The sequence below is a fragment of the Rhipicephalus microplus genome, chromosome 8, assembly GCF_043290135.1.
Source record: "Rhipicephalus microplus isolate Deutch F79 chromosome 8, USDA_Rmic, whole genome shotgun sequence".
Lineage (NCBI taxonomy): Eukaryota > Metazoa > Arthropoda > Arachnida > Ixodida > Ixodidae > Rhipicephalus > Rhipicephalus microplus.
Genome location: NC_134707.1, coordinates 46,216,515 through 46,244,264, shown reverse-complemented (window position 1 = coordinate 46,244,264; position 27,750 = coordinate 46,216,515). Strand labels below are relative to the sequence as shown.

Sequence of the window (27,750 nt, the reverse complement as noted above, 5' to 3'; positions counted from 1 at the left end):
ACGATTGCAACTAGCGTTAAATGCTAAATTACTTCAGATGCAGTCTTCAGCTTGCATAGTCAACATACTTTAACTTCGCCCTTTTTATAGAGACTAATTGGCTGCTAATGCTTTGTGGTTTCCTTTGAGAGGTTCACAAGCATCTGTGAAGTTTACTGTTGTTTCACTCTAATGGGGAAGCCGGGACTGAAGCCTGGAGAGCCCAACAGATGTGTCAGCTCTCTTGAACTCCTCGAGTTTTAGAATTCCTACTCCCGATCTTCGCAATTGACCAAATCGCCTGCTTTGTGAAATCTAAATTTTACATTTCTGTACATTGCGCTTCCACACCATAATTCACTGCATCCACAGGACACTGGATTGCTTGAATGCCATCCAGTTCTGCTTATCAACCAAATCTTGATGCACATGCACCTGAAATTGCTGAAACATTGCAGGCACCGATTCCTAAAGAAGTATAGAGGATGTTATTGCAAGTGCAATTAGTGTAACACTTTTTCATTTGCCTCAGGGATTGGTTTCATGTAATGAAACTAAGCATCCCGATAAAACCCAAGTACCGTCACCAACTCATGCAAGCGAATACAACAGGCAACATTTATAGGTTGGAACAATAATTTATTTCAACTGAACGGCAAAGGAAAAAAAAAAAATCTGGAATGAAATGAACAAGGGTGACGGGGTTTGGGAACAATGGATGAAGAAAAAAAAAAAAAAACGATGCTGCCTAAGCCTCGGCATCAGCCTCTGGTTCGTCCTCGAACTCTCCCTCCTCGTCTGCGGTGGCCTCCTGGTACTGCTGGTACTCCGAGACCAGGTCGTTCATGTTAGACTCTGCCTCCGTGAACTCCATCTCGTCCATGCCCTCTCCCGTGTACCAATGGAGGAAAGCCTTTCGGCGGAACATGGCTGCATAGAAGAAAAAAGTACATTGTCTCGGTAAAAATACATCGTTGGGCTTTTGGATCTGCACTCCAGATTTGCGTATGGACTACAGGTAGAGCAGCTTCTTTGCCTTACTTGTACAGCTACAAACTGCTCTTGTGTGTACCTTAACTTCAAACATTAAGGGCAAAGTATATTAAGAGAGAGAAAAAACAGCAAAATACTCGTTTAATGCTAAGCTCCTGGTTCAGACATTGTGCATGCGGACTCATTAACTGGAACGAGTACGTACCAGGAAAACTATGGGTAACAGGAGTGCCCTTCAGCAAAATGAAGCTGACCACGAAAGTTAAGTATGGAACATTGGCAGAAAGCAGTTCCTTTTGGAATATTTCTGTTCACAGGAAGTACACTGTACTGCCACACCGCTTGCAAACATGAGGACGTTAACATAGGCAATGGCTACACACACACATCGAGCCCTGCGACCCACCTGTGAATTGTTCAGAGATTCGCTTGAAGAGCTCTTGGATGGCAGTGCTGTTTCCGATGAACGTGGCGGACATCTTGAGCCCGCGAGGTGGAATGTCGCACACGGCCGTCTTGACATTGTTCGGGATCCACTCGACGAAGTAGGAGGAGTTCTTGTTCTGAACGTTGAGCATCTGCTCGTCCACCTCTCTCATGCTCATGCGGCCGCGGAAGATGGCCGCCACTGTGAGGTAGCGCCCGTGCCTCGGGTCGCATGCCGCCATCATGTTCTTGGCGTCGAACATTTGTTGGGTCAGCTCGGGCACGGTCAGGGCGCGGTACTGCTGAGAGCCCCGGGCGGTGAGCGGGGCGAAGCCAGGCATGAAGAAGTGGAGACGGGGGAATGGGACCATGTTGACTGCCAGCTTGCGCAGATCAGCATTCAGCTGACCTGGGAACCTGGAAGAGGGCATGCAGAACTAACCAATTAGGACACGATAGCCAATAACGACAAAAGCATGTCCAGGAAAGCAGCAAAAATGCAGGCACCACTTCCACCCAAAACACAACTGCCGCAACCACCGACAACTGCCCTCAAGAATTGAACGAAACAAATTGATACCCTACGGTCCAAGTAAAAAAATTGGGACATTTATATATTCTGTGGGTGTTAGCACTAGTGAAGTGCACTTTTGTGATCAATTCAGGAGAAGAAAATCTGGCGCAGCTGTCCGAGAACGGACAGCCCACAGATTGGACCAAGCGACACAACGACTCACCTAAGGCAAGTTGTGACACCGGACATCGTTGCAGACACGAGATGGTTGAGGTCTCCGTACGTGGGCGTGGTGAGCTTCAGCGTGCGGAAGCAGATGTCATACAGTGCCTCATTGTCGATACAGAAGGTCTCATCCGTGTTCTCGACGAGCTGGTGAACGGAGAGAGTAGCATTGTACGGCTCGACGACGGTGTCGGACACCTTGGGCGAGGGGACGACCGAGAAGGTGTTCATGATGCGGTCGGGGTACTCCTCGCGGATCTTTGAAATGAGCAAGGTGCCCATGCCCGAGCCTGTGCCACCGCCAAGCGAGTGCGTGAGCTGGAAGCCCTGCAGGCAGTCGCAACCCTCTGCCTCCTTGCGGACAACGTCAAGAACGGAGTCCACGAGCTCGGCACCTTCTGTGTAGTGGCCCTTGGCCCAGTTGTTGCCTGCACCACTCTGGCCTGAAAGTGCGAGTGACAGTGCAGTGGTGAAACTCAAAGGAATACAACTGTGTTTGACACACACAAGCAGTATTAACTGTTTATCAGCCAGTGTGAAGTGAACTAAGCTTGACGAGCAACAAGTGCCGCAATTCTGTAGTCGGGGTGCCCTAAAATCTGAATGAATGCGGCCCGCTCATGCGACACACCTACACGATTAGATGGCTTGCAGCAGCCACTGAATGTAAACTTATCACATCTGTCCTGGCTTGCAACTATCTGCTGTAATTTTGCGTCCACCAACATGACGGTCTAAATCCGACATCAAGTCCCAAGGCAACATTTATTACCCATCGCCTAAAAGGAATGGGCACACATGTATGTGTGCAGCACTTTCTTAGACAACACAAGCTGCACAAAACCCGCGTGAACTGGAAAGCACTTACCAAAGACGAAGTTGTCTGGCCTGAAGAGTTGCCCAAAAGGACCTGACCGCACGGAGTCCATGGTGCCAGGCTCCAGGTCGACAAGGATGGCACGTGGTACATATTTGCCTCCTTCACAAAGAAAAAAAAAAAAGAACAGCTATACTAGAAACACTAGATTTAGCACTGCACTGAGCTGGTGCTTCTATAATGCAGTGCAAACATTTCACTGGTGTTCTACGGTTCAGCACACCCAGAACCGCCAACCGATCTGCAGATAATCTATGCCTTCTAATATCAATTGCATGCATCATTCACAAATGTGAGACATGCTTTGCGAACCATTGCTGCCCGGTCGATCCTGCTATGTAAATATACCACGGGACACTTAAGGGTGTGGTTGCGGCAATGTTGAAACTCAAGTGGGAGACCAAATAACTTGAGGTTCATGAAGTTTGTCCGAGGCAAAAGTGGGGACCAGTTACTTTACTCAAACTCAAGTTTAAATGCACTGACTAGTGGAGACTACAGAAATAGTACGAAATGTGCGTTTTAATGCAATTAACCTGCTCGCAAAGCATTTGACAAGAGGGGATCTAAACTGCGGCAAGAGGTGTGTCCTTTTGTTGAGAAGCCACTGAACATGCGTGTTGTATGGTTTAGTAGCTTAAGAGCATAATACGCGAGAATGTGCTGTGCAACAGCTTCCATTTAGCTATGTGCCCCTCGTGCCTGGCCCGTGCAGTATGTTTAGCAAGTTGCTTTTAACTAAACGGTTACTAGAAGCCAAGGTATATCATGCTTGCTGGCAATAATAAATGATATGAATGATTTCAGAACGAATTTCAGAACGAGATTGCAGAACGAACTTTAGAAATAAATGATTTCAGAACGAATAAATATAGGCACTGAAGAACAAATCTACGTCTCGCAAAAATCTATTGCCATAGTGCTACCTTTAAAATAACTTCCAAATTTGCATTTACGAACTGTTAAGTGCATGTGAAAAAAAAAAAAAAAGGCCACGACAAACCTAACCCACCACAACACACCGCATCTGCTTTTGCAGAGAATTTCCAATACTATCTCATTACAACAAAAGCGTATCAAGGTGGAATAAAATATTCGGGCTAAGTATAACAAACAGCACGTCAGAATATGGCGTATCAAGGGAGAGATTCTCACCAGAAGCCTCATTGTAGTAGACATTAATTCGCTCTAGCTGCAGGTCCGAGTCCCCATGGTAGCTGCCAGTGGGGTCAATGCCATGCTCGTCCGAGATGACTTCCCAGAACTGCAATGCAGAAAGAAAATATCTGGTAAGTGGCATATTGAACTACGTCTACTCAGCTGCTAAATGTTTGACGGAAGACTCCCCAAACTGAATCAATTCCAACTCCTTACCAAACTGCAAATATCGTAGCGCAGTCTAGCTCTTTGCTCAGGATATCGAGAATGTAAGCCAGAGAAAAATGTCAACAGATGTGTCTCGCACTATCGCGGATGATTCAGTTATGGGGTATTCAGCATGTCAGCTACAGATAAGCCGGTGGGCACTCCAAGTGTAATGAAGCAGCAGGTTATCTCTTGCCAACTTGGCACAGTAACAGCTGAAGCAATGGCCCGCAACGCAACAATCGATCTAAAGCTTGCACGTAGAAATTCAGAGGGGGTGACTAAACAGAGCAGACGATGCAAGAATGCTGAAGGTAATTTTCTGCACTGCACTCGCTGGACCCATTATAAAAGTTGTGGTTGCAATAGCATCACCTGCTTTTGATGACAGAAAATGAATGTTACAATGAAAATGCCATGCAATCTTCCAGTCTGTGATGTTATAATACCAGTGACACACGGGCAAAAGTAAAGTACTTTGAAGTAAACCCCTTTTGTCGCCTAAGGGGACCATTTGCAGAAAGGAGTGGCGCTGATGACACACGGCACCGGACTACTGCTTTAGGCGGTGCCTCAGAAGAACGCTGCGGAAAAAATGGCGCCGTTTGTGGAAGCAGCAAGATTGGAAATATCAAAAAGAATCTGCGCCTGTACATCACATTACGCGATGCCGGAGCATAAAATCATTTTTGTATTGTCTGGTGGCTTATAATGCGCATACCTGTAACTTTTTCTCGCTTTTTTTTTGCGTATTTAGCAGCAACTTAAGTTCGTCTGGCAACTAAGAACAGTCGGTGTTTTGCCGTTTGTTTTTTGCCGTGCTTTTTACATGGCTGCGTGTGTTCTGTGGCTGCGTCCAGCTGGGTCAGTGACTGCGTGCCGCGTTTCATCGTAGTCCTGCGATGACTCAGCGCAGAGAGAGATAAAGCAACAGTTGAGGTGGGCCTGACTTGTCGCCCTCGGCTCCATCGAAGATTAGCTAAATGCTGCTAAGGCAAGAGTGATGAGCCTCAAACAAAGATTCGTCATGAACAGCTTCATTTTGACTGCTTCCGCACTGTCCCCCTGGGCCATCAACCGTGTAAGGTGGGCCTATGTGCGCAACGAACGCTGGTTTGAAGACGCATTGCCGTTATTAGGCGACGGCCACTATAAGCAGTGTTTTCGAGTGAGCCCAGCCACCTTCCGTTTTTGTGAACTTGCGCCCGTGTACGGGGAATACCGGAGTCGGTGAGGCTTTCGGCAATCGCATGGTACACTCCACCGTTGTGCTTTTGCCCTCGCAAGGCGTCCAAATGGTCCTCCCATAGCATTATCAGCGCCCAGGTCTCCTTTTCAGTCCACTGGACGCGCGTTTTTTCTTCACCGACTGAGCCGACTCCACTGTTACAAGATACTACGTCGCCGACACAGCAACTGCCCAACCCTAACATGATTGCGCTAGTGACGTAATGCAGGCATTTGAGAGTATGGACAGACTATAGGCCTTCACTTTTCAACAAATCGCACTGCTGCTGAAAATGAAAACATTTTCTCAGCGCAAAAAAATACTGACAGGGCACAGCAGTGTTGCGACACGTTTTCTTCTATTGATAAATTATGCACACTGTATGCGAGAGTACTCCCTTCCTGCCAGAAAAGTAGATGCGGGATCTGCTTTTGCGAAAAGGAGTTACTCCTTTGTCGTGTGTCACTGCGCCCGAACGTTTTTCCGAAAGATGTCCCCCTGTCTAAAGGACTTCAGGGTGCCCGTGTGTCAGGGGCATAAGGCTGAGTCAGCAAATGCAACAAGCATAAGAAAGATGACATAGCTTAATAGATATAAGTAAACATTGTCCAAGTGGAGATGTGCACAAATGGAGGGAGAACTAACGAGGGCAAAAATGAAATGAATGATATGCAAGACTTATTAAGATTACAATTGACAACCTAGCACAAAGGTATAGTGACCAAAGTGTTAGTGTCACTCAACAGACACTTCCCAAAATTTTGCTAACATGTGGTGATAGTGAAGCAACATTAAAATAGAATTAGAGGAGCATAAAACCATTCACCTGCACTTTGCTGCTATTCATTCGAAATAGTTTTCCCTGTGTGAGCAATGTATGTTTGAGAAAGACCTTTGTGTGAGAGCAGCTGTTTGGCTTGATGCTGTGGCACATCCAGCTGCAAGCATAATTTGCTCGTGCCCACACAAAAGAGAATTTTTTTCTTTATTAAGTGCAGTGCAGGCGCCGCATTGTGTTCTATGGGGGACACTGCGAAGCAGACTAATGTTGTCAAAGATATATGCACAAAACCGAAGAAATTTGCGGCACACAGTCTGGCAGGTTGACATGGGCCATGCTGTGAATAAATGATGCAGTGGCTATATGCTACCCCGGCTGCGAGAGCCATTGCAGACATGGTCAGGGGGCCTAAATTTCAATACTTGTTCATATTGCACAAGAACACCGACAAATACCAGGAAATCTGGCAGCCAAAGAACTAAAGCTTTCATCAATTGACTAAGTGACTACACCAAACTGAACACATGGATGTAGGACATCAAAAAAATAAGTAATCAATCATTGCCTAAGAACCGGTATACTACAGAGGAACACAAATTGTAGTTACAAATTAAGGTGCGAAAAACTACACACAAGTTCTTGTATTAAACCAGTGTCGTTAAACCAAGCTGCAACTAAACTTCACTACCTCGTAGTAAGAGGAGTAAAAGAACACACAAAATGCGAAATAAACACCATTAGAGACAACAAGCACTGTGCACTGCAAAAATCTTCCCTTACCAAGAGCCTCAAAGACCAGCTACCAGGAGCAAGACTGTTCTTTCGAATCTAAAATCCTTGCACAACGGTTGCTTCAGCGAAGGGGGGTGGGGCGACTTCCCGAGTAAACGTGTACGCCGGTCATGGAAAAGGAATGCTGCAGTTGCAATACCGCCCACGATCTCGAACCGCCCACATAGTACGCGCCCCTATAAGCTGCAAATCGGGCTTTCCGTGACCGACATGCGAAGAAGCAATGAGATGCTCGAAACAATTAGGAATACTAATTGGAAGATAAAGCGATAAAACGTAATGGGTGCTACGAACACTCGAAGTACGTGCGATTAATTTTGATGGTAGTGAAGGTAAGAAGAAAAACTGATTTAGCGAATATTGCATTACAGACGCGGTGCGGAGAAATTAGAAGTGCGTTGTTATCCATGTATAAAAGGAGCCCCGAAATCAATGCACAGCAGACCATTCAGAACACTGAAATACAAGATCGCGAAAGTGATCACCGATAACCGTAATTCGGACCTCCACACACGAAGGAAAAATTTGAACTGCCGCACCGCAACGTCCGACCGTTGAAGAGACCGATTACCTGCGCATATCTGGATGAGAAGGAAACGGTCAAGAAATGGCGCGAAGCCAATTTTTCGACAGATAACCGAAGCTCGCGACGCCATTGGTCAAGAGCCGATCGGGCCAGCCAATGGGCGGGCACGCATTTCATTTTGAAAAGCGCCGGTCGGACCCCGGCAGGAGCGCGCGGTTTACTTGGCTGCCGCCGGGATAATTGTTTTTTGTGTGGCGCCGCACCTAAAACAGCCTTATACAGACGCCGTTCTTGCATCACGACGCGTAGCAAGACGCGTCTGCCTACGCATTACCTTGTAAGGAGCGAGGTTGCTAATTTAGACGGCGGGGCCGGACAAAATGGAGGCCAAACAAGGAAACGAGACCGGGCGGCCACAATGGCCGATAGGTACTGGTTGAAGGAGTTAAGCAACGGTTAACTCGATCAAGGAGACAGATCCGGCTACTTAAAAGGGGTCTATAGCACATATGCTGACCTTACGAGCACATTACCGCTATGTGCGAGCAGTCCTAGCGATTAACCGACGTGAGACACGCGCAAGAAGGCCTAGGATACACGGAACATTACGGCGATCCCAAAGTGAGAACCCAAGCTGTAAGCAATACAAAAGGGCGGGTCGGGTAAACATTTAACGGGGACGGATTGGTCACGGTAGGCGATCTGGCATCCGCGAGTGCAAGGACTCGGGAGGGACGCAGGCAAGGCAACGCGCGGAAATTTCACACCGCGTCTTCGCGTGAACGAAAAGTACTTGCGCTGTCCCCATTTGACAGCACGAACGAACACAGCAGGAGGGAGGAGTCGCTTGCGAGGCCTGAATCAGCAACGCACGAAGGTCGTCACTCTGTATGAACTTAAGTCACGACCGTGAGCCAGGTGCTTCGCAACGGTCACAACCAGGTCATCGGGCCGGCATTGTTGGACGGGTGGGGTTTCCGCTGGTTACCTTTTTAGAGGACAGGTCGCATTGGATCACGTCAGGATGCTGACTACGCCAATCACATCATGTACAGAGCCTCGATAAGTAGGAAGTACGCCCGCAGCAACCACACCGAATAGACAGGCACATTGTTTTTGATCGGGGCGGGTTTGACACACCGCTAAGCCTAACCGCGCCCACACCCGCCAGCAGTTAAGAAATAACGCAGCGCGATAAGCGATCAAAGCACTTACCTTAGCTCCGATCTGGTTGCCGCACTGGCCAGCCTGGATGTGAACAATCTCGCGCATTTTTCGGTGTGGAATATGTACGCAAAGGGAAGACTAGGGGAACTGAAGATGTGCGTCGTGGACCTTCACGATTCGCAGCCTCCGAGTGTACTGGGAAAGGTGTTCTTTGGCTCCAACTGGTTATAACCGGCCACCAACCTCAACAGCCAATCGTAGGGCTCAACTCAAAATAGCGTTGTGCGATTGGCTGAAAAAGTCATGTGACATATGAAGGACTTTTTAGTTTTTGCGTTGGCTGCTGTTTTGTTTCAGTTTCGGAAATGACAACCTTTGTGCCGTCAATCTTGCGAAACAATAATTTACATCAATTGCTTTCATTTTTGTTTCACTTCCTTGACACGTCGCCTTGCAACCAATCTCACAGCGGCGTGGAGTGTACATTTCAAAGGGGAAAAAAAAAAGCAAAATAACGTGTACATAGTTTTACTCATCCAGTGAGATCGCTGTGTAAGGGTATCAAATGTGAGACTGTGACATTGTCCACTAATGGTCAGTGGACAGCATGTTTACAACAAATAGTTAGCCCGTTCATTCGATTCATGTGAAGCGTTTTTTTTTCTGCACTTTCAAATCAGCACGCTGAGATCCTCCGCTGCACTTTATATACATCATATAAAGGGCATTAAACACTTATTGAAGGCAATAAATACTTATCATTTTATTTAAAGCACCTACCTTATCAGTACTTAACGTACAAAACTAATCAGCACGTGACATAATAAAACGCAGTTGCTTGTCATCTTTGGAGGTTTTTTCACTCGCAAGGCAGCAACACTGTCATGACGCACACTACAATGGCCGCACACTGTTTAGTTGTTGACAACGGCGGTGGTTCCATAAAAGCCGGCTTCACAACGCAAAATGTTCCCAGGTTAGTTTACGTATGCACAAACAGAACGCTTAAACTTGCGCGCATTGTGACGATAACGCGCTTATTGCCTTTCGAGCACGATCATTTATCCGTGTTGTCGCCGGCCGGCGCAGTGTTGTTGTTGTTGTTGGGGCCGTATTTTCTGAGACGCTCGCTTTCTCCCTTGTTCCACAGCCTGGTCAATTAGCGTGCTTTGAAATCGTGACATTTCTCAAAGCGGGCGAGTTGAAATTCAGGTCCTTGCTTTTCCAAGCGTCGCACCCGAAAAAATCGGATTTAGCCCAAGTTTTCAGTGTTTCGTATTCCAAGTGTGCATTTCAGAACGCTCTCTAAGCGCACTTGGAAGAGACTGGGGCGCTAACATCAGACGCGCGCTAACGTTGTTGTAATTTGGTAGACCGCAATAGTGCGTGAAAAAATGAGTCCTCCCCCCCCCCCCCACCCCCCACTGGGTGGGTCCCCGAAACAAGATTCACAGAGGATTCAGAAAGGAAAACTAAGCCCTCTCGAGCATAGTACGAATGTTCTGCTTTTTGTCGTAGTCTATACAAAGGTAGAAGAGAGGAAGGAAAAAGTTCTTGGAATTTGACACCAAGTCCGTCTCAGTGGTTCCAGTTGTACTTGGCTGCTGACGCGAAGATAGCGAGTTTGATCCAGGCCGGGGTGGTCGAATTTCAATGGAAGCGAAGTGCCAGCGGCCCATCCACTGCGCTATATCAGGGCGCTTCAAGGAACACCTTGCGGTCGAAGTTTCCGGAGCCCTCTACCACGGCGTCCCTCATAATCGTACCGTGGTTTTGGGATGTTGCAACGTCGTAGCTATTGCTTCGCTTGGTGGGTGCTCATACTGTATTATTCGGAAGAGTTGCGCTTGGATTTTTCGTGGCTGTCATTGACAGTCTGTTTTTCTGACAGTCTGTTAGGAACCCATATGTGTTTTGTCTCGTTGTTTGAAGATGTTTCAGCAAGTGCGTGTGCAAAACCTGTTACAGGGTTCTCCCCAACTGCATCACCAAAGCCAAGAGCGAGCGGCGTCGCCAGTTCATCGGCGACCAGCTTGATGACTGCAAGGACATGTCAGCCCTCTTTTACCTCCTGCCTTTTCAGAAAGTGAGCGCAACTAGAATACACCTTCTCTGACTTATGCTCTGAGGCAGTCCTTATACCCCGCCACCATGGTCTAGTGGCTAAGGCACTCGGCCACCGACCCACAGGTCGGTAGCCGAGTGCCTCAAGCCGCAACAGCAAAAAATAAAGAAAATGTGTTATAATAAAGAGAGCAATGTGATACCAGCTAGGAGTAGTCGGGTGAGCACACAAATGGCGAAGCGGGAGCGATGCGCGTGACTGGTTTTTTCAGTAACAGGAAGAGGGGCGATTTCTTCCACCACACGTTGCCAGCATGACACGGCTCTATGACAGGGTGACTTTATCTGGTCGCTTCAAGCAGCAGAGTTGCACCTTTAAAAGGCCAGTAAACAACCCTGAGGTGCAAAAAATTGCAACGAAGAGAAGTGCGTGCGCTTTTGCCTTGTAAACATGCTGCCACTACAATTTTGGGAATATGTACTATAAATAAGGAATAAGCTATAGAGGTTAGAACATCCAATTCAGCTGGTTTCAAATTTTTGCGCGATCTGTAAGGACACGTATTACTTTCTTGTTTTGCCGATTCATACGACGAAGAGATCTCGCTTGTTTTTTTTTCTCAGGCCTTTAGTGGTATGCACGGGTCTTCTCTGAACCTGTTGTCAATTTGTTTTTTTCACCACCCTCTCGTCTTATCTCTTCAAGGGCTACCTGGTCAACTGGGAAGTTGAGAAGCAGGTGTGGGATTACATGTTTGGCAAGGACGTCTTCAATGTAAGCACCAGCTCTTGCGACTGTACGATCTTGCATGTGGCCATAGGTTGGCTAATTCACTTGTGAGTCAACGCACTCGCTGCGAGTCCGAGTGAGCACACTCAAACCTCGTAATAACAAAGTGGCATACTACATGAAAATAAGTTCGTTGTTTCCGAAAAATTGGTATAAAGTGTGGTTCCTAACACTTAATCTATTGCAGGACTGTTCTGCATTTGCTTTGTTCTGTGTTTGTTATATTGAGGTTTGAGTTTAATATTTTTGTTGGTAAGTGCAGCTGAGGTCAATTTTAGTGAGGTTGAGTTCTAGCAAGTTCGGTTGAGGGAAAAAAAAAAAAAATCTACGAGTGCGAGTGAGCCCAAAGAGTGAGGTATGTTTCATTAGTGAGTCTGGGTGAGTTTTGGATTTTTTTGCCAACCTCTGCATGGTGACCAAGGAAACTGTTTAACCACACCCAGCACATTTGACTCGCCAGCTGTACCGTGCACGTCTATGCGTGAAATTGCTCATTCGCTTCTTGTCCGCGACCGGACCGCCGTGAAGCTTGTAATCTGCGAAAAGGCTCGAGTACTACTAGATTCAGGTACACAGTTCAGAAAGCATTACCACCCCACGAGGCTTATTGCTACACAACGGTATATGTCGACTACTGCATTTTCTCTTGCATATGAGTCGCCCCTTGATTAGAATCCCTTACTACAAGACATTGAAAGTTAAGCCTTCCATGCCTAAGTTTATTCTGTTCAATGTAACTGGGTAGTCTGTACAATTTTAGGTGTGCATGGTCATGGTATTAAAGAAAAATTCAAGGTACCGGTTGACAATCTTTAGTCAAAATTTGTTATAATCGAATGCAATAAATGTTACCATGGTACCTTTAATAATAATTGCCGATTTATGACCAATACATTTATTTACCTGGTATAAAATAGCATCAAACAGTCAAAACTTAAACATTCTATACTGGACTAAAACGTCCTACCTCTATTAGGTGGAAGAAAATTCTGTTGGCAACATCGTACAGAAACAGCGGCAGTCGTACTTGCACGTGTTTCTGCACTCATACCCAGCCGAGTTTTTGTGCTTTGGGACTTCGTGGAAAGCTAACGAGTATGAATTTTGTACCACGTAGGCCTGTGACGTAAGCATTTCACACTGCCACAAAGCGTTTTGTCTCAAAAGCCACATCCCATCGCAGAAGATTAGAACTACACTAGTGTTCTGGAAGGACAGGGCAACTTCGGAAGCTTCTTCCAAAAACGCTGCCAAGGCAGTACGATTCATGCAGAATGCCTATTCACAGGATTTTTTGTGGGACACGACTTGCCTCTAAGCGTTAGTGATCACACTGGATTGTTGTTTCAGAAAAAGGTCCCCCCAAAGCGCGGGGCGCAAAGCGGTGTGGGTGTGGAAGTACTAGAACATCTGCCATCGTCGGGTAAATGGCTTTAGATGCCGAACACACAGTGGTGGACGCTCCAAAACGCCGTGCTATCGTAATTGCAGTGGATGGAAGCGACGGCAGCGGGTTGCAAGTGTCTCATTAATTTCTGATATGCACCCCACTCCCCGCTGCGGTTTCCCGAATTTTCTCGCTGCTGGGTCGGCAGGTAGGCACATGCTAGTTTCAGGTTTTGAATGATGTGTAGTCTATCAGCAAAACGTGGCTTTTTACAGTGAAGGTTGTGAGCCCCTCAACAGCTTATTTTCGTGGCACAGTTGTCTGCTCCCGGTGTCTATCGCATCTATTATACATACATTGTTTAAATAAGTAAAAAGGAGTTTAGGTTTGATGTGGCTTTCTGTGGTAATTGAGAGTTGCACCAAAGAGCCATGCCAGAGCTTGAATCTTTTTTTTTATGGAAAGGGACTACACAAGCATCATGCATGGCGAGTGAATTCAATAATAGATGTGGTATTGTGTGGCAGAATAGAACCGCGCCAGGTTTCACGCCGTGTAAATGGCTTAACGAGTGAGTAGTTTAAAGATTCCCCCTCATTACAAAGGGCTCATTCATAATCCTTTATCGTTGTTCTGACAAAGAATGCCTTCATAATTGGCATTCACCACAGCAATTTAAAAGGGTCCTACAACGCTTTTTGAGCATGAACAAGTTGTGGCTCCCGAGATTACGCGAGCCCAATGTTATTGTGCAGCACACAGCCTGAAATTCACAATGAATTCTCAATGTCGACTAGAAATTGCTTTCTCTGCTCTCATGAAATGACTGAAGAAGCTAAAAAAATCACTCATAAAAGCCACTGTATCGGCCCTTGGCTGATTTGAGCATGGCGCACTCGGTCATTACTCCGGCTGCCGCAAGAGGCTGCAACTCGTCCATGCATGCGTGATTGCACTGAAAGGCTACGTACTTGAAAAGAAAAAGCGCTCCAGCTCACGAGGTGCACGTGACATCTTTTCTTTCTCCATGCCATCTCTGTCTGCTTAGCTTTCAGCGCTTTCGTGAAGAAGAGAAAAGAGAGAATGCAATTTCAGCGTACGACCAATCTTTGTAGCGGACAAATTCTAAAAATTTTTGCAGTGGTGAATTCTTGATGCAATAATCTCCAATAATAAATGTATGTCATGGCTTCTTAAAGAAGTGCTGCATGGGCCCTTTAATGTCAGGCATTGAATTGCCCTTTTGCCAGCCGTGCCCCTTACATGCGCGATCGTTGTACAGTACACTGTGCTCTTTGACTGATTGATTGATTGAATAAATGATGTTTCTTATGTTTCGATGACATGTTCAGCTTTGTAGATGCACACATAGCCTTAGAAGCACGCAGTGGTTGCGTCACTACTTTTTAAAGGGGGATGATGGTGCCTGATTTTGCAGAAATTTTCTTTTACAGGCATATGCTGCTTATGGAGCTACAAACTACATTTACTGACAAAGTGAAGAGATTCAAGTTTTCGATTGTTTATTTAACTTTCAAGAAACATGCCAATATTGCCACTTTCTTGAGTGGGTATTCATAATTTTTTGCTTGCAATTCTGATTTGGAAAATATTAAAACACTCGGAAGAGAGGTGAAATATGTGGTTTTTGAAAGGAAACTACTGGCATATAAAGTTGAAACTTGCAAGCAAAGCCATCAATGACCGTGATACGTCTCTGGCCGTAAAAGGAGCACGAAACTGGGCAATACGAGTGCGACTCATCGTTGGTGATGTCGGTAGAAACTCGTGTGATAAGTGGCAGCTAAGTACAAACTCATCTGACGGGTGGCAGCTAAAGGATTATCGTTGGAAAACCGCATGGCTTCCCTGTTAATTTTTACCGCATTGTGAACAATGAATCAATATGCATTTTGAAATGTCAACTAAATGAGCTGACCAGGCAAACTTTCCTTGTAATCTTGACTACGTTGCAGGTTCAGTTTGAGGAGACCTGCCTGATCTTGACGGAGCCGTACTTCAACTTCCCATCCATCCGAGAGAGCCTGGTGGAGGTGCTCTATGAGGAATACCAGTTCCACTCGCTCTTGCTTACAACCGGTGAGCTTGTACAATCGGTCAAGGAGGAGGTTTGGGAGTGAGGTTACAGTCGATAGAAAAACTAAAGTAGCGCCAGATCCGCCCCTTGGCCTCTGGCTCCTCTCCCAGCAGCTGCAGCAGCGCCTCTATGGTGTCCTGCCATAAGGTTCTAGGGGTGAAGCTCCTTACGCTGTGGCTCAGTCCCTCCATTGTAGTAGCCACCCCTTCTCACAATGTTGACTAGATGACGCTTCGCTGTTGCAGTGCAAGGCTCCAACAGTGGTGGAAGTGGGGCCAAAAGGGAACGCTACTTCATGCTTTTGTTCTTTTTTTTCTATATACCTAGGCTGGAACTCAACCTATGTGTTCACCCGTTCCAAAGGGCAAAGCCACAAATCATCATCATCATCATCACGGGAAGTCGTCACTAGATGGCGTGGAGCCGCATTGGGTGTGGTTCAGTTTGGTAGGATGGCGGAGAGATGGACGGAGGGATGACCGCTTCGCCCTACTCATCATCATTCACTCCGTGGATACGCTGTGAATTTTTTTTATTGGGCTGGTTGGAGAAGATCCATAATAGCTTTTAGCACACTCAGCGACATGAACAAAGAAGGGATTTTGTGTGTCCGTTCATCATGCTTTTAACTGAGTGTCCTGGAAGCTATTAAGAATGTGTGGTGTCCACCAGGAAACTGCAGACGCAGGCATACCCTGTCCTGGCACACAGGAGAGGGTAAGCCGGTGTAGTCATGGAGCGTGCACTTGCTTCGGCACAAGCAAGGCAGTACACGCAACAGAGGATGTATATAAACATGGATATAAAGAGATACCTGTTTTAACGAATTGAAGGAAAAATAGTCTTGCAGTAGATAGGGTTAGGAATAACCTTTATAACAAATTTTTGGATCTGATGAACTTATTTTCTTGCAAGAAGCAAATTTGTTGCCGTGAGTTTTGAGTGTAGTTCATGCATTCTGTTGTATAGCAGTGGCTCCTCGATGTGTTTGATTGCCGTTGCTGTGCAGCGGGTGCTCTCAGTGCCCTCAAGTACCGCAAGGAGCGAGTGCGGGAGATGGCGTGCGTCGTGGTGGACAGTGGCTTTTCCTTCACGCACATTGCACCCTTTCTTCGTGGCAAGCTGATCAAAGCGGGCATCCGCAGGTTGGTGTCTAAAGCAAACTGTACTGGGGTTCAGTAGACTGTGTCTACCTTGTCCTTTTATTTTCGCGCTGTGTTTTTCCCGCTAAGCGTGTACCAGCTCGCCCGAATTGAAGTCTTGCTTGTGTTGCTTAGCTTTTATCTTAGAGGCTACTACTGTTATTCCCACACCTCTAACAATGGGCATTCTAAACCTGTTCGAACAAGAATTGTGGCATATTGGAGATTAGCGATTGTCTTAGTGTCATGCTGGGATTTCAGTAGCTAATATTCAATGTAGCACCACAGTATATTCTCGTTAAGAAACCTCAAGGAATCGGGAAAATGTTTCCATTTAGTGGGAGTTCCATTTACTCATACATGAACTAGGCTGGAAAATCCAAGTACGAAAGCAATTGTGCTGGAGGCACTTGTTCTATTTAAGCAGCAGTGTCGTTTAACAGATTTGCATTTACGGAGAGTCTGGTGTACTTTTTGTTCAAATAGGCTTAAAATATCCATTCTTGTATTGCACACAGTTTTCATTCATGCTTGGGCACGTTTCTGAACTAAAAGGTTAGGATTCGTATTTTACCAGGAGCAGTACAACCCACAAAAGAACAATACTTCTAGCTATTGCGCCATGCTAACTTACTTCGCCACTACCAATTTAGAAAAAAGATCTTGCCTTCAAGTAAGCACATAAAATGTTAGATACTTTGAATATTACCCATTGTGCTACGAAGAAAGCTTTTATATTTGTAATCCGTACACTAATATGCGTAAACTTGGCAAGTTTCATCATGGTTGATCAAGGACAAAAGAAATTTTAAAGTGGTCTTGCAACACTTTTTTGGGCATTGTAGTTGAGGCTCCTGTGAACATGCTAGTCAAACATCATAGCATAGCATCTGGTCGGGGATTTGTGAATAGTTTTTTAAGTCTGCTAGAAATCACTCGCTCTTCTCGCAACTTATCATGCCATAATCCAAAATGACCGTATGATACAGACAGCCCACGGCCATTGGCTGATTTAAGGGTCGTTATCTGCATGGCTAGCCAAAGCGGCCACGAATACTGTGGCTAGTCTACACACGCACCTGCTATTGCACTGAACGTAAGTGGTGCCTTAAAAGAACAAACAAAAGCACTCGAGGTCGTGACATGCACTTATATAGGAACGCATCTTCTTGTCCCATTGTCAACCTCCTCTTAGCACCGCCTAAAGCTTGTGACACATCCCTGTTATACTGCTTGTACTTGACTAATTCTGAAAAAATGTGCTGCTGTTGATTCCTGAGGCACTAAGTCCTTTAGGGGAACATTATGGGCAAATAACAGTATGCATCAGAGGGAACAATCATTTGCAAATGTCTCATAAAACGACAATATTATCAACAGCGGTGCTCTACTAATCAAGAAATTGAGGTAAATATACTACATGTGCGCTACGAGTTGGACATATTGGAAATGATCCGACTGACTTCAAAGCGTCTGACTACAATTAATCACCGGTGATTGCATCACGTGGGTGTCTTGAAGTGCTCCAATGCAACGTGGACCGCTAAGACCTGATTTTATTTTAAAATGAGCATTTCCTGGGCATGAAAGTAGCACTACAAGGTTTCTTTGCAGCTATTTTAGCAATCAGCGTCGACTTAATATTTGCTTTTAGTGTCCCTGTAATGAAATCATTCTTCGACTAGTAGCTGGAAAAGGTATCACAGGCCCCCTTGAAGGCTTGCTTCTTGCTGCACACCGTGCATTTCAACTGCCAAACTACAAACGCGTGCTAGAGTTCTGACATGCTTCTGGCAGGATAAACCTGGGAGGCAAGGCATTGACCAACCACCTGAAGGACATCATCTCCTACCGGCAGCTGCACGTCATGGACGAGACGTACGTCATGAATCAGGTCAAGGAGGACGCCTGCTTCGTCTCCACATCCTTCAATGAGCACATGAAGATTGCCCGGTGAGGACCATGGCAATGCTGGTTGTACGGGCGAACTCCTCTATAAGATGCACTGTTGTAACAGGCGATATTACATAAGACACCAGTGTGCCTGCATTAAAATAGGTATTCATGAGAAGATGACAAGGTGGTATCCTACTTATAAGAGGGACCTCATACATACACTCGAAACCTCGATATAACGAACCCAGATATAACAAAGTATCGGTTATAACGAAGTAAATAAAGGACAGCCTTGCAATTGCTATAGTTTTAAGAATATGCATTTGTAACGAATTTTCAGACATACAGGGGTGGAAGTGCTGTGCCAATTGCACCATTCTGCGCTAATCTCGCGTGTTATGCCAGGCTGGGTATAAAACGACTATTTCCGCAATAATTGTCAATTAGAAGCATAAACCATTAAATCTAGATGAATATTATTGTCGACTGAGCAACATTAAGTGTTGGTTACCCAGAGGATGTGGCCGCAAAATATCCAGTGTCAGTTAGATCAGATTTCAATCATGAGACGTAATTCTGTTCATTCGTGCAGATTTCGATATAGAGACGTAATTCCGTTCATTCCTGGGTCTTGCTAGTGCTCATGCAATCGCTGTTATCGCCGTGGTTTCCCCACAAATGTGGTGGCACCAACATGAGTAACTGTAAATTCATATCTAGTAATGCAGGGAAACCTCTATAATTTGTCGGTTGGGGACGTGGCATGATATGCACAAAATGGCAATGCGCGTTTACAAGTACAAATGCGCATCTTCTTACGCGTGCCATAGCCACCAAAAAAACAAACACAAGAGCATAGCAATTGTTGCCCAAAGTGTGTAGCAAAAAGTATTTTCTTCCTTTTTGTTGAAGCGGGGAAAAGGTACTGAGATGGCACTCTCGCACAATCGTTTATAGCGCGGTTGCGACGACAAGTGGCATTGCCAAATTACTACAGGGTCCGGGATACACTGCGACTGAGTGAGCAACAGAGCGGATACTATTGACTCTCCACGATACATATGTGTACTTCTTTACGGCAATCTTATACCAATCAACAACTGACGGTCTTATTGAAATGCGAAGCGGTTGCGTGGACTCGGATCACCTACTGGTTAGCTGCGTGCAGCGTGGCGCCTCTGCTGCCCACGCTTTCGCTGCCCAGCGGCTCGCTATACAGTGCGTACGGTTTTGCCCTGCGAATCGATTTCCCCCTCTCCACTCCAGACTGAGCACAGATGAGCAGAGTAGCTTCTTTAATTAGTGTGGGGATAACAAACTTCTGCCAAGCGAAGTGTGCCGGGATCATCTAACCGCTAGATAATCCTGGCTAGATTCTAGCACTAGGTTCCGCTAGATTCTAGCAGTCATGAAAACAAGAGATAAGCACCCCTATTCCCTTGCTTTCTCTGAGTAATTTCTTTCTCACCTGTGATGTTTAATGATAGGAACACATGCGTACACGCACACACACAGACAGAGGCATGGTGGGTGTTAAGTCTGGTCAGCTCATTAGTACTGAATGTTTAGTGGAACCATTGAATTTTTTTGCACCAATTTTTAATACTTGTGATTGACAATGATGTTGGACCCTGAAAAGTTACTCTAAATTTAACTTGCATTGCTTCAAAACGCACTATATGGTGCTCCAAACTGAGTCTATAAGTACCATTAACTATGCTAAAGCTGCTTCAAAACAGCATTATATTCCTGCTACCTGAGCTGCTCTAAAACATTGAACTCCACTTCCTCCCCTAGATATAACAAATTTATTTTCATGTGAAATGCATCTTTGTTATAATAAGGTTCGATTGTACTATGAAAACGGAATTGACAAAGCAAATGAAAATTGTCTTGCAGTAGATATACATAGTGTTAAGAATAGTTTTTAGATATAACAAACCTACTTTTGCGTACTGTTTGTTAAAACAAGGTTTTAGTGTTATACGGGACGAGAAGTTCTTCTTTGTGTCCCTTGTAAGGGGATTCAACTGTTGCGGGACCGAATTTCTTCTGGCACAAAATAACTCAAACCTTGATAGAACGAACACAGATATAACGAAATATCAGCTATGAAGAAGTAAATAAAAAATAAAGTCTTGCAATAGATACAGTGTTAGGAATAACCTTTATAGAAAAATTTTGGATATAGTGAACATATTTACTTGCAAGATTCAACTTTGTTATAATGAGGTTTCAGTGTATATGCAGAATGTTCAAAGCTCTAGATGGGACGGCAAATATGTGCTGATGTTGATGTTCAAGGGCTTCGTGGCACTCCTGGACAATATAGCGAGAGAGGTGGGTTTACAGCAATACGCTGGGATACTCTCTTTAAGGGGGAACACGGGTCTTAGAAGGCCAAAAATTGGAAAAAAGTCGACTCTTTAAAACTGACATTTCCAGAATCTGTGCCCATTTTTGCACTAATCTGAGAAGATTATAGCTTCTTGCAACAATATTTTTGGTGCAAAATCAATTTATAACACCCCTGTGAGATGACTGTGAGCGCAAATAAAGGCTAAAATGGCCCTTTTTCCGTGCCAAACCCTTGCCGTTAGACATGAGCTATCGGGGCTATCTCGGTCTTGTTTGGAAGGGCCGTTCCTTATCTTCAATTTCCTGCCGCCGCCAGCTCCCCTTGCTGATTCGTTTTTCAGCAAATACGCATCATCGAGAATTACCAGTGCGCTATTATATTGGCTGCTTGGGGCACGTGAAAAAACCTGGACATCTGATTGGCCAAGTGGCGTTTCCAGCGTCTGCTTCACCGCCGAGACGTGCATAGGCATGCGCCATTTTGATATGGTACTGTCGACTGCCTGCAGCAGTAAAGACGTTCTGCACCACAGAAATTTGGAAAGTGGGTGTGGCGACAGCTCGCCGAGAACTTCAGAAAGAGACACGCTATGGCTCAGGACAACGAGCAAAATGAACTTATAGTGGTCAACGGAGCGATCGCAGAGTCCCTAGCAGAGTTAGGGGGTAGGCCTAACTGACGCTTTAAGCTCCCATTGTTCGTGGTGTTCAGCTAACCTGCATCCAAAAGCCAGTGCCGTTAGCCAAACATTCAGATGAGACATCCATGCATCGTTGCACCCTTTGTAACGAGGCCTCATTATATACTATAGTAATGGCCCAAACTAATTACAAAACATATTGCTTTCAAGTTCTCAGCATTTGTTTGCACTAGCATGGGAGCTGTAATGTCGAGCTGTAACGTACTTGTGTTAGTAGCCCTGAGGGAGTTTACAACTGGTTCTAGAAACGTTTGGTGTGTAGCGACACCGCGGACCCGAGCTAACGGGGGAGTTTCTACTCCCTCCCACGCCTAGCCGTGCGTGGCTTTGCCGTGTCCGGGGAAAAGGGGATCCTGGGGGTTGAGCCGACGCTGGGTGATTGGACCGTTAAAGCCCCCCGGCAGAGGCAACACACCCCTTTGGCCCCAACTTCACGTAGACGGCACCCCTGGGCTGACCCACCCAGGGGAAATTGGCAGTCGCCTTTTCCTATCTCCCTCTCCCTACATCTTCGTCTTTATCTCTTACTATTTATCTGTCCTGTCTTCTACTCTCTTCCGTTTACTTCCAAACTTCCTGGCGGCTAGGGTTAACCCTGTGCAAATAGCCTACCTTGGTCTAGGCGCATTGGGTTATAGTTGCGTTGTACGGCTGGCGTCTGCAGGTTTTAGCATCCACAAACTTGTAGCGTCCCCTCGTTGGGCTCCGTGGTGGGTGGCCGCCAACGCTTCTGAATAAAATTAAACTGGCATGCATGGAGCATTTCCCTTATTAAGTGATCGTACCGCCTTAAAGCGTGTACGCACCGAAGACTTAGGCTTTTTCAACCGATCAAGTGAAAACTTCCCCCATTTTCATGTTATACATAGTGAGATAAGCAGCAAGCAAGCCAGAACTGTATCCCCCTTTGTAGTAGCCAGATGTGTCACAGAAACTCTTGGAGCCGGGTACAAAGTTACCAAAATGGTCAGCGGAGACCTCCTCCTTGAAGTTTGAGAAAAAGAACAGTTTGAAAAGCTACAGAACATATCAACTTTTGGCGACACTCCCATCACTGTAACGCCACACAGATCGATGAACACAACCCGTGGAGTAGTATCTGATGCTGATTTGCTCGGCTTGACTGAAGAGGAACTTCTGGAGGGGTGAAAGAGTCAGAATGTGACCAATGTACAAAGGATCACCATTAGAAGAGACTACAAGGTAACACCAACGAAACACGTGATACGTTCGCTTCCAGTAATCTGCCAGAAAGTATTCAAACAGGGTACACAAAGACGTCGATCAGACCATACATACCTAACCCGCGTCGTTGTTTTAAATGCCAGAAGTATGGCCACGGCTCACAAAGCTGTCGTGGTCACCAAACTTGTGCACAATGTGGAGTGTCAGGCCACAATTCTGACAATTGCAAAGAACCATCACACTGTGTGAACTGTGGCGGAAATCATGCCGCGTACTCACGTTCATGTTCTTTCTGGAAAAAAGAAAAAGAGATCATCACTTTAAAGATGAAGAAAACATTACATTTAAAGAAGCAAGAAAAAGAGTCTCGCCATTTTATGGCCCCACATATGCTGATGCGGCGCGCCAGGGGGCAGTGTCGCACCAGCCCTCGCCACTCCTTCGGCCTGCGCAGAGCGAGCCATTGGCTGTGGCGCCTGCCCCCAAGGCGGCAGTAGTTGAGTCTACTCCGCCTACTATTGAACAAAGACCAGAGACTCCAGGGTCCTCGGGTCTCAAGGCCTCACCTCGCCAGGCGAGGCCCAAGCTTCGAAAAACCAGCTCGCATGAGCGGGCATCCAGTGCCTCCGAGGAGGCAAAGGATACGGCGGCACCCCTGGTGCCAAAAGAACGGCACGGCTCTCTGGAGCGCGCCACGAGAACTAAAAAGCTCATAACAGGGCCTGACAATGGAACTGGTACTTGAGCTCGACCTTTCAGCTTAAACAAGTCACTCCCTTTACGTACACACAGCACTACTTTACTTCCAATATGGACACACAAATTATACATTGGAACGTCAGAGGACTGCTTAAGAACCTCGACGACGTACAAGAGCTTTTATACAAATACTCACCTCAAGTGCTTTGTGTACAGGAAACACACCTAAAATCTTCCAATACAAATTTTTTACGTGCTTACGTCATATACCGAAAGGACCGAGATGATGCTGTGGCGTCATCCGGTGGCGTAGCCATTATTATTAACCAAGGAGTAGCGTGTACACATTTACCACTCCAGACATCTCTTGAGGCGGTGGCTGCTCGAGCGGTACTTTTAAACAAACTCGTCACCATCTGCTCTTTGTATGTACCTCCCCACCATCGTCTTGAAAGACGCGAATTTCAGTCTTTAATAGACGAACTGCCAGAACCTTATTTGCTTCTTGGGGACCTAAATGCACATAGTGGACTGTGGGGCGATTCTCGCTGTGATGCACGAGGTCGTCTCATTGAACGATTTCTCTTCTCTTCCGGTGCCTGTTTGTTGAATAGGAAAGAGCCAACATACTATAACGTTGCCAACAAAACTTACTCATCTATCGACCTCAACATCGTATCACCTTCACTCCTACCCCTACTCAATGGAAAATCATAAATAATCTATATGGTAGTGACCATTTTCCTGTAGTGTTGAGTTCACAAACAACATATGAAGGTCCTCTACACGTTCCCAAATGGCTGATAAACAAAGCAGACTGGAAGCAGTTCCATAACACTACACGTTTGAGTTGGACAGACATATGTAGGTTAAACATAGATGAAGCTGTGCAGTATTTCACAGCTTTTCTAACTGACGCTGCAGCCAAGTGCATACCGCAAACATCTGGAATGCCCGGCAAACGACACGTCCCATGGTGGAACACAGAGTGTCGTAATGCGCGAAAGGAACAGAACAGGGCATGGAGGTTGCTGCGGAACTCGCCGACAGCGGAAAACCTTGAGAGCTTTAAGAAAATAAAATCTCGAGGCAGGAGAACGCGTCGGCAGGCCAGAAGAGAAAGTTGGCACAAGTTTTTATCAGGGATAAATTCGTATACACAAGAGGCCAAAGTCTGGAACATGGTTCGTAGGGTAGCAGGAAGAAAAGTACACTCACTCCCACTCGTAAACACTCAGGGTGATACCTTGGAAGATCAGGTAAACTTCCTCGGTGCACACTTTGAACGGGTATCCGGCTCATCCCACTATACTGACACTTTCCAAAAATACAGAACAAGAATAGAAAAGCAGAAACTCGAACTTAAATCCACTAGATACGAAGCATATAACCAAGCTTTCAGTCTAGCTGAGCTCCGAGCATCTCTAAACTCCTGCAGCACTAATGCCCCAGGTTCTGACCGTGTGGTGTATGAAATGTTAAAAAACCTACCAGCAGAAACACGAAAAACCTTACTCTGTTTGTACAATGCTATCTGGTTTTCTGGCACTATCCCTACCTCCTGGAAAGAGGCTGTTATTATTCCCATTTTGAAAGAGGGCAAGGACCCTTCTTTAGCTTCAAGTTATAGGCCTATTGCACTTACAAGCTGCTTGTGCAAAGTCTTCGAAAAAATGATAAACTGCCGACTTGTACATATCCTTGAAACAAACAATTTGCTCGACCCATTTCAGTGTGGATTTCGAGAAAGTAGATCCACCACAGACCACCTGGTTCGTATCGAGGCACAGATCAGAGACGCCTTCGTCCATAAACAATATTTTCTCTCTGTGTTCCTCGATATCGAAAAGGCTTATGATACAACATGGCGTTTTGGAATTCTAAGAGACCTCTCCCACCTTGGTGTGCGCGGAAGAATGTTTCACATAATCGAAAGTTACATGTCAAACCGGACGTTCCGTGTCCGTGTGGGCAGTGTTCTCTCACAAACATTTGTCCAGGAAACAGGCGTGCCACAAGGTGGTGTGCTTAGTTGCACACTTTTTATTATCAAAATGAATTCCTTGGACTTGTCCATCCCCCGCAATATGTTCTATTGTACATATGTCAACGACGTTCAGCTTGGCTTCAAGTCATGCAACTTGGCAATGTGTGAGCGGCAGATTCAGCTGGGTTTAAACAAGGTCTCCAAATGGGCAGATGAAAACGGATTTCAACTTAACCCACACAAAAGCACGTGTGTCTTGTTCTCTCGAAAGAGAGGCATGCACTCGGAACCTGACATTCGACTGAACGGGCAACGTCTGTCCGTCAAAGCCGAGCATAAATTCTTAGGCTTAATCTTGGACAACAAGTTGACCTTCGTACCACACATAAAGTATTTATAAACAAAATGTTTAAAAGCCATGAATGTTATAAAAGTGTTGTCACGTACTATTTGGGGTAGTGACAGGCAATGCCTCATGAATCTGTATCGAAGCCTCGTTCGCACCCGCTTAGATTATGGGGCCTTTGTTTATCAGTCTGCAACTCAAAGTGCTTTGAAGATGCTGGACCCTGTGCACCATTTGGGCATCCGCCTTTCTACGGGTGCTTTTCGCACCAGCCCCGTAGAAAGCCTTTATGTTGAGCCAAATGAGTGGTCGCTTCATCTGCAGAGAACTTACATGTCCTTTGTTTATTTCCTTAAGGTAAAAGCGGATAAGAAGCACCCCTCATACTCTACTCTTAATGATTTGTCGAGCTCAATTCTGTTTCAAAACAGGCCTTCGATGAGGCAGCCCTTCTCAGTTCGCCTGGAAAGTCTAGCTGAGGAAACTGGAGTCTCACTTGAACACAGTTTAATGGCTCCTGTAGCATATCCGCCACCGTGGCAATGGCAGACTATAGACTGCGATGTGTCCTTTCTAGAAGTTACAAAACATGCGCCTATTGCCCATATCCGAACATGCTTCCTGGAACTTCCAACACAAATACACACGTCCTGAGTTCTTTACAGATGCCTCCAAGTTCAACTCCTCTGTGTCCTACGCTGCTGTCGGCCTATCCTTTTCGGATGCTGGCCCTCTACATCCAGGCACAAGTATCTTCACAGCGGAAGCTTACGCGATACTTGTGGCAGCTAAACACATCAAACAATTACAAATACAAAAAGCAGTAATTTTACAGACTCCCTCAGTGTGGTAACAGCTCTGCACAGTCTTAAAAAACAAAAAAACCCGATCCTTGTCTCACTTTACTTTATTTTGTGCACACTCTACACACTCAAACAACATGTTGTAGTGTGCTGGGTGCCAGGGCACCGTGAGATCGAAGGCAACGTGAGGGCGGATCAGCTCGCTGCATCCGTCCACAAAAGCACTGCCTCTACACCCATATTAATCCCGGCCCTTGATCTTAAGCCGACTCTCAAACGAAACCTCAGGGACTACTGGCAGAGCAAGTGGGATACACACACACAAAACAAACTACACATTATTAAGCCACACCTTGGTCATTGGCTGCCAGTATCAAAATCGCGTCATACAGAGCTAATACTAACGAGACTCAGGATAGCACACGTACACGACACACTCATATCTTTTGTCCAATGGCGACCCACCAATCTGTGACAGATGTGGTGAAGCACTAACAGTTCTTCACATTTTAATTCAGTGCAAACAATTGCACACTATAAGAAAACAACACTTTCCATTACCCTACCGACAACATATACCTTTACATCCTGCAATGTTCGTCGGTAGGGAACCGCTTTTTAGTTATAAATCATTGCTAGCGTTTTTAAAAGAAATTCATAGTTTTCATATCATATACCCGGCCATTCCGTAGCACGACCTCTCCTGAGAGGTTTTCGCTGCGGTGGCTACACAAGAAAGCACTTGCCTCGCGGCCCTTGGACGCAAGGGTATGAACGAGTGAGGCACTTGTGCTAATGCCATACATATCCACCATCGTCTTTTATTATCACCAACTTTGTTCATCTATTCGCACCACACACACCTTTCACGGCATGGTCATGATTTTATTACTTGTATGTTTTTGCCTGCCTTACCGCGAGGAATTTTATGGCCCTTATACAGCCGCTAATCACAATCATCGTCCACATTCCTTGTCCCATGAACTGGCGCTGTTTGGCCATCAAATGGCCCTTGCGCCAAAAACACCATATATCATCAACTGGTTCTAGAAATGCCGCTCTTCTATTGGCCGCTGTGACTGTGCTGTGCTTTCCTCACAGGCCTGGTGTTTTGTTTTGTACTACATATCTTTCTTAAACGTCATTATTTTGTCCACCTTTTTTAAGTCCACTGCAGGACTAAAGCTTTTATAATGATCTCCAGTTCATCCCTCTGTGTGTGAGTTCACTTCACTTTATCCAATGGGCATAAACTTTTTTGTTTCGTCACATTCATTGGTATTCAGTAAATAGCTTCGGGCTCATCCGTTAGGTTTCTGGTATTGCCGTTGCTATTGACTGGTGTGCAGTGAGTAGTGTTCTAGTAGCCAAACTAACCTCTAGAGATACTGAATATAAGTGGGAGAGATGAATTTATTTTT

At 45.7% G+C, this 27,750-nt stretch overlaps 2 protein-coding genes across 4 annotated transcripts in view; one reads left to right on the top strand and one right to left on the bottom strand.

The window, feature by feature from the left end:
* Window positions 1-597: 597 nt before the first annotated feature.
* LOC119164422 (tubulin beta chain) lies at window positions 598-9,084 on the bottom strand. The gene is made up of 6 exons (XM_037416611.2): window positions 8,922-9,084; window positions 4,170-4,278; window positions 3,006-3,116; window positions 2,136-2,580; window positions 1,379-1,815; window positions 598-909 (listed from the first exon to the last, which is right to left on the bottom strand). Exons 1-6 carry the CDS (start codon window positions 8,976-8,978, stop codon window positions 728-730), a joined length of 1,341 nt encoding a protein of 446 aa, XP_037272508.1. The 5' UTR covers window positions 8,979-9,084; the 3' UTR covers window positions 598-727.
* A 616-nt stretch (window positions 9,085-9,700) lies between these two features.
* The window catches only part of Arp6 (Actin-related protein 6), a 45,832-nt gene continuing 27,782 nt past the window's right edge, over window positions 9,701-27,750 (top strand). For 2 of the 3 annotated variants that reach the window (XM_037416610.2, XM_075871700.1), the window contains exons 1-6: window positions 9,701-9,849; window positions 10,842-10,959; window positions 11,644-11,712; window positions 15,091-15,214; window positions 16,222-16,357; window positions 18,152-18,307. In XM_037416610.2, coding sequence (XP_037272507.2) covers window positions 9,758-9,849; window positions 10,842-10,959; window positions 11,644-11,712; window positions 15,091-15,214; window positions 16,222-16,357; window positions 18,152-18,307 — 695 coding nt within the window. In that variant the 5' untranslated portion in view covers window positions 9,701-9,757. Of the gene's footprint in view, window positions 9,850-10,569; window positions 10,684-10,841; window positions 10,960-11,643; window positions 11,713-15,090; window positions 15,215-16,221; window positions 16,358-18,151; window positions 18,308-27,750 lie in introns of those variants that run through there. The other variant, XM_075871701.1, reaches the window with a different exon arrangement.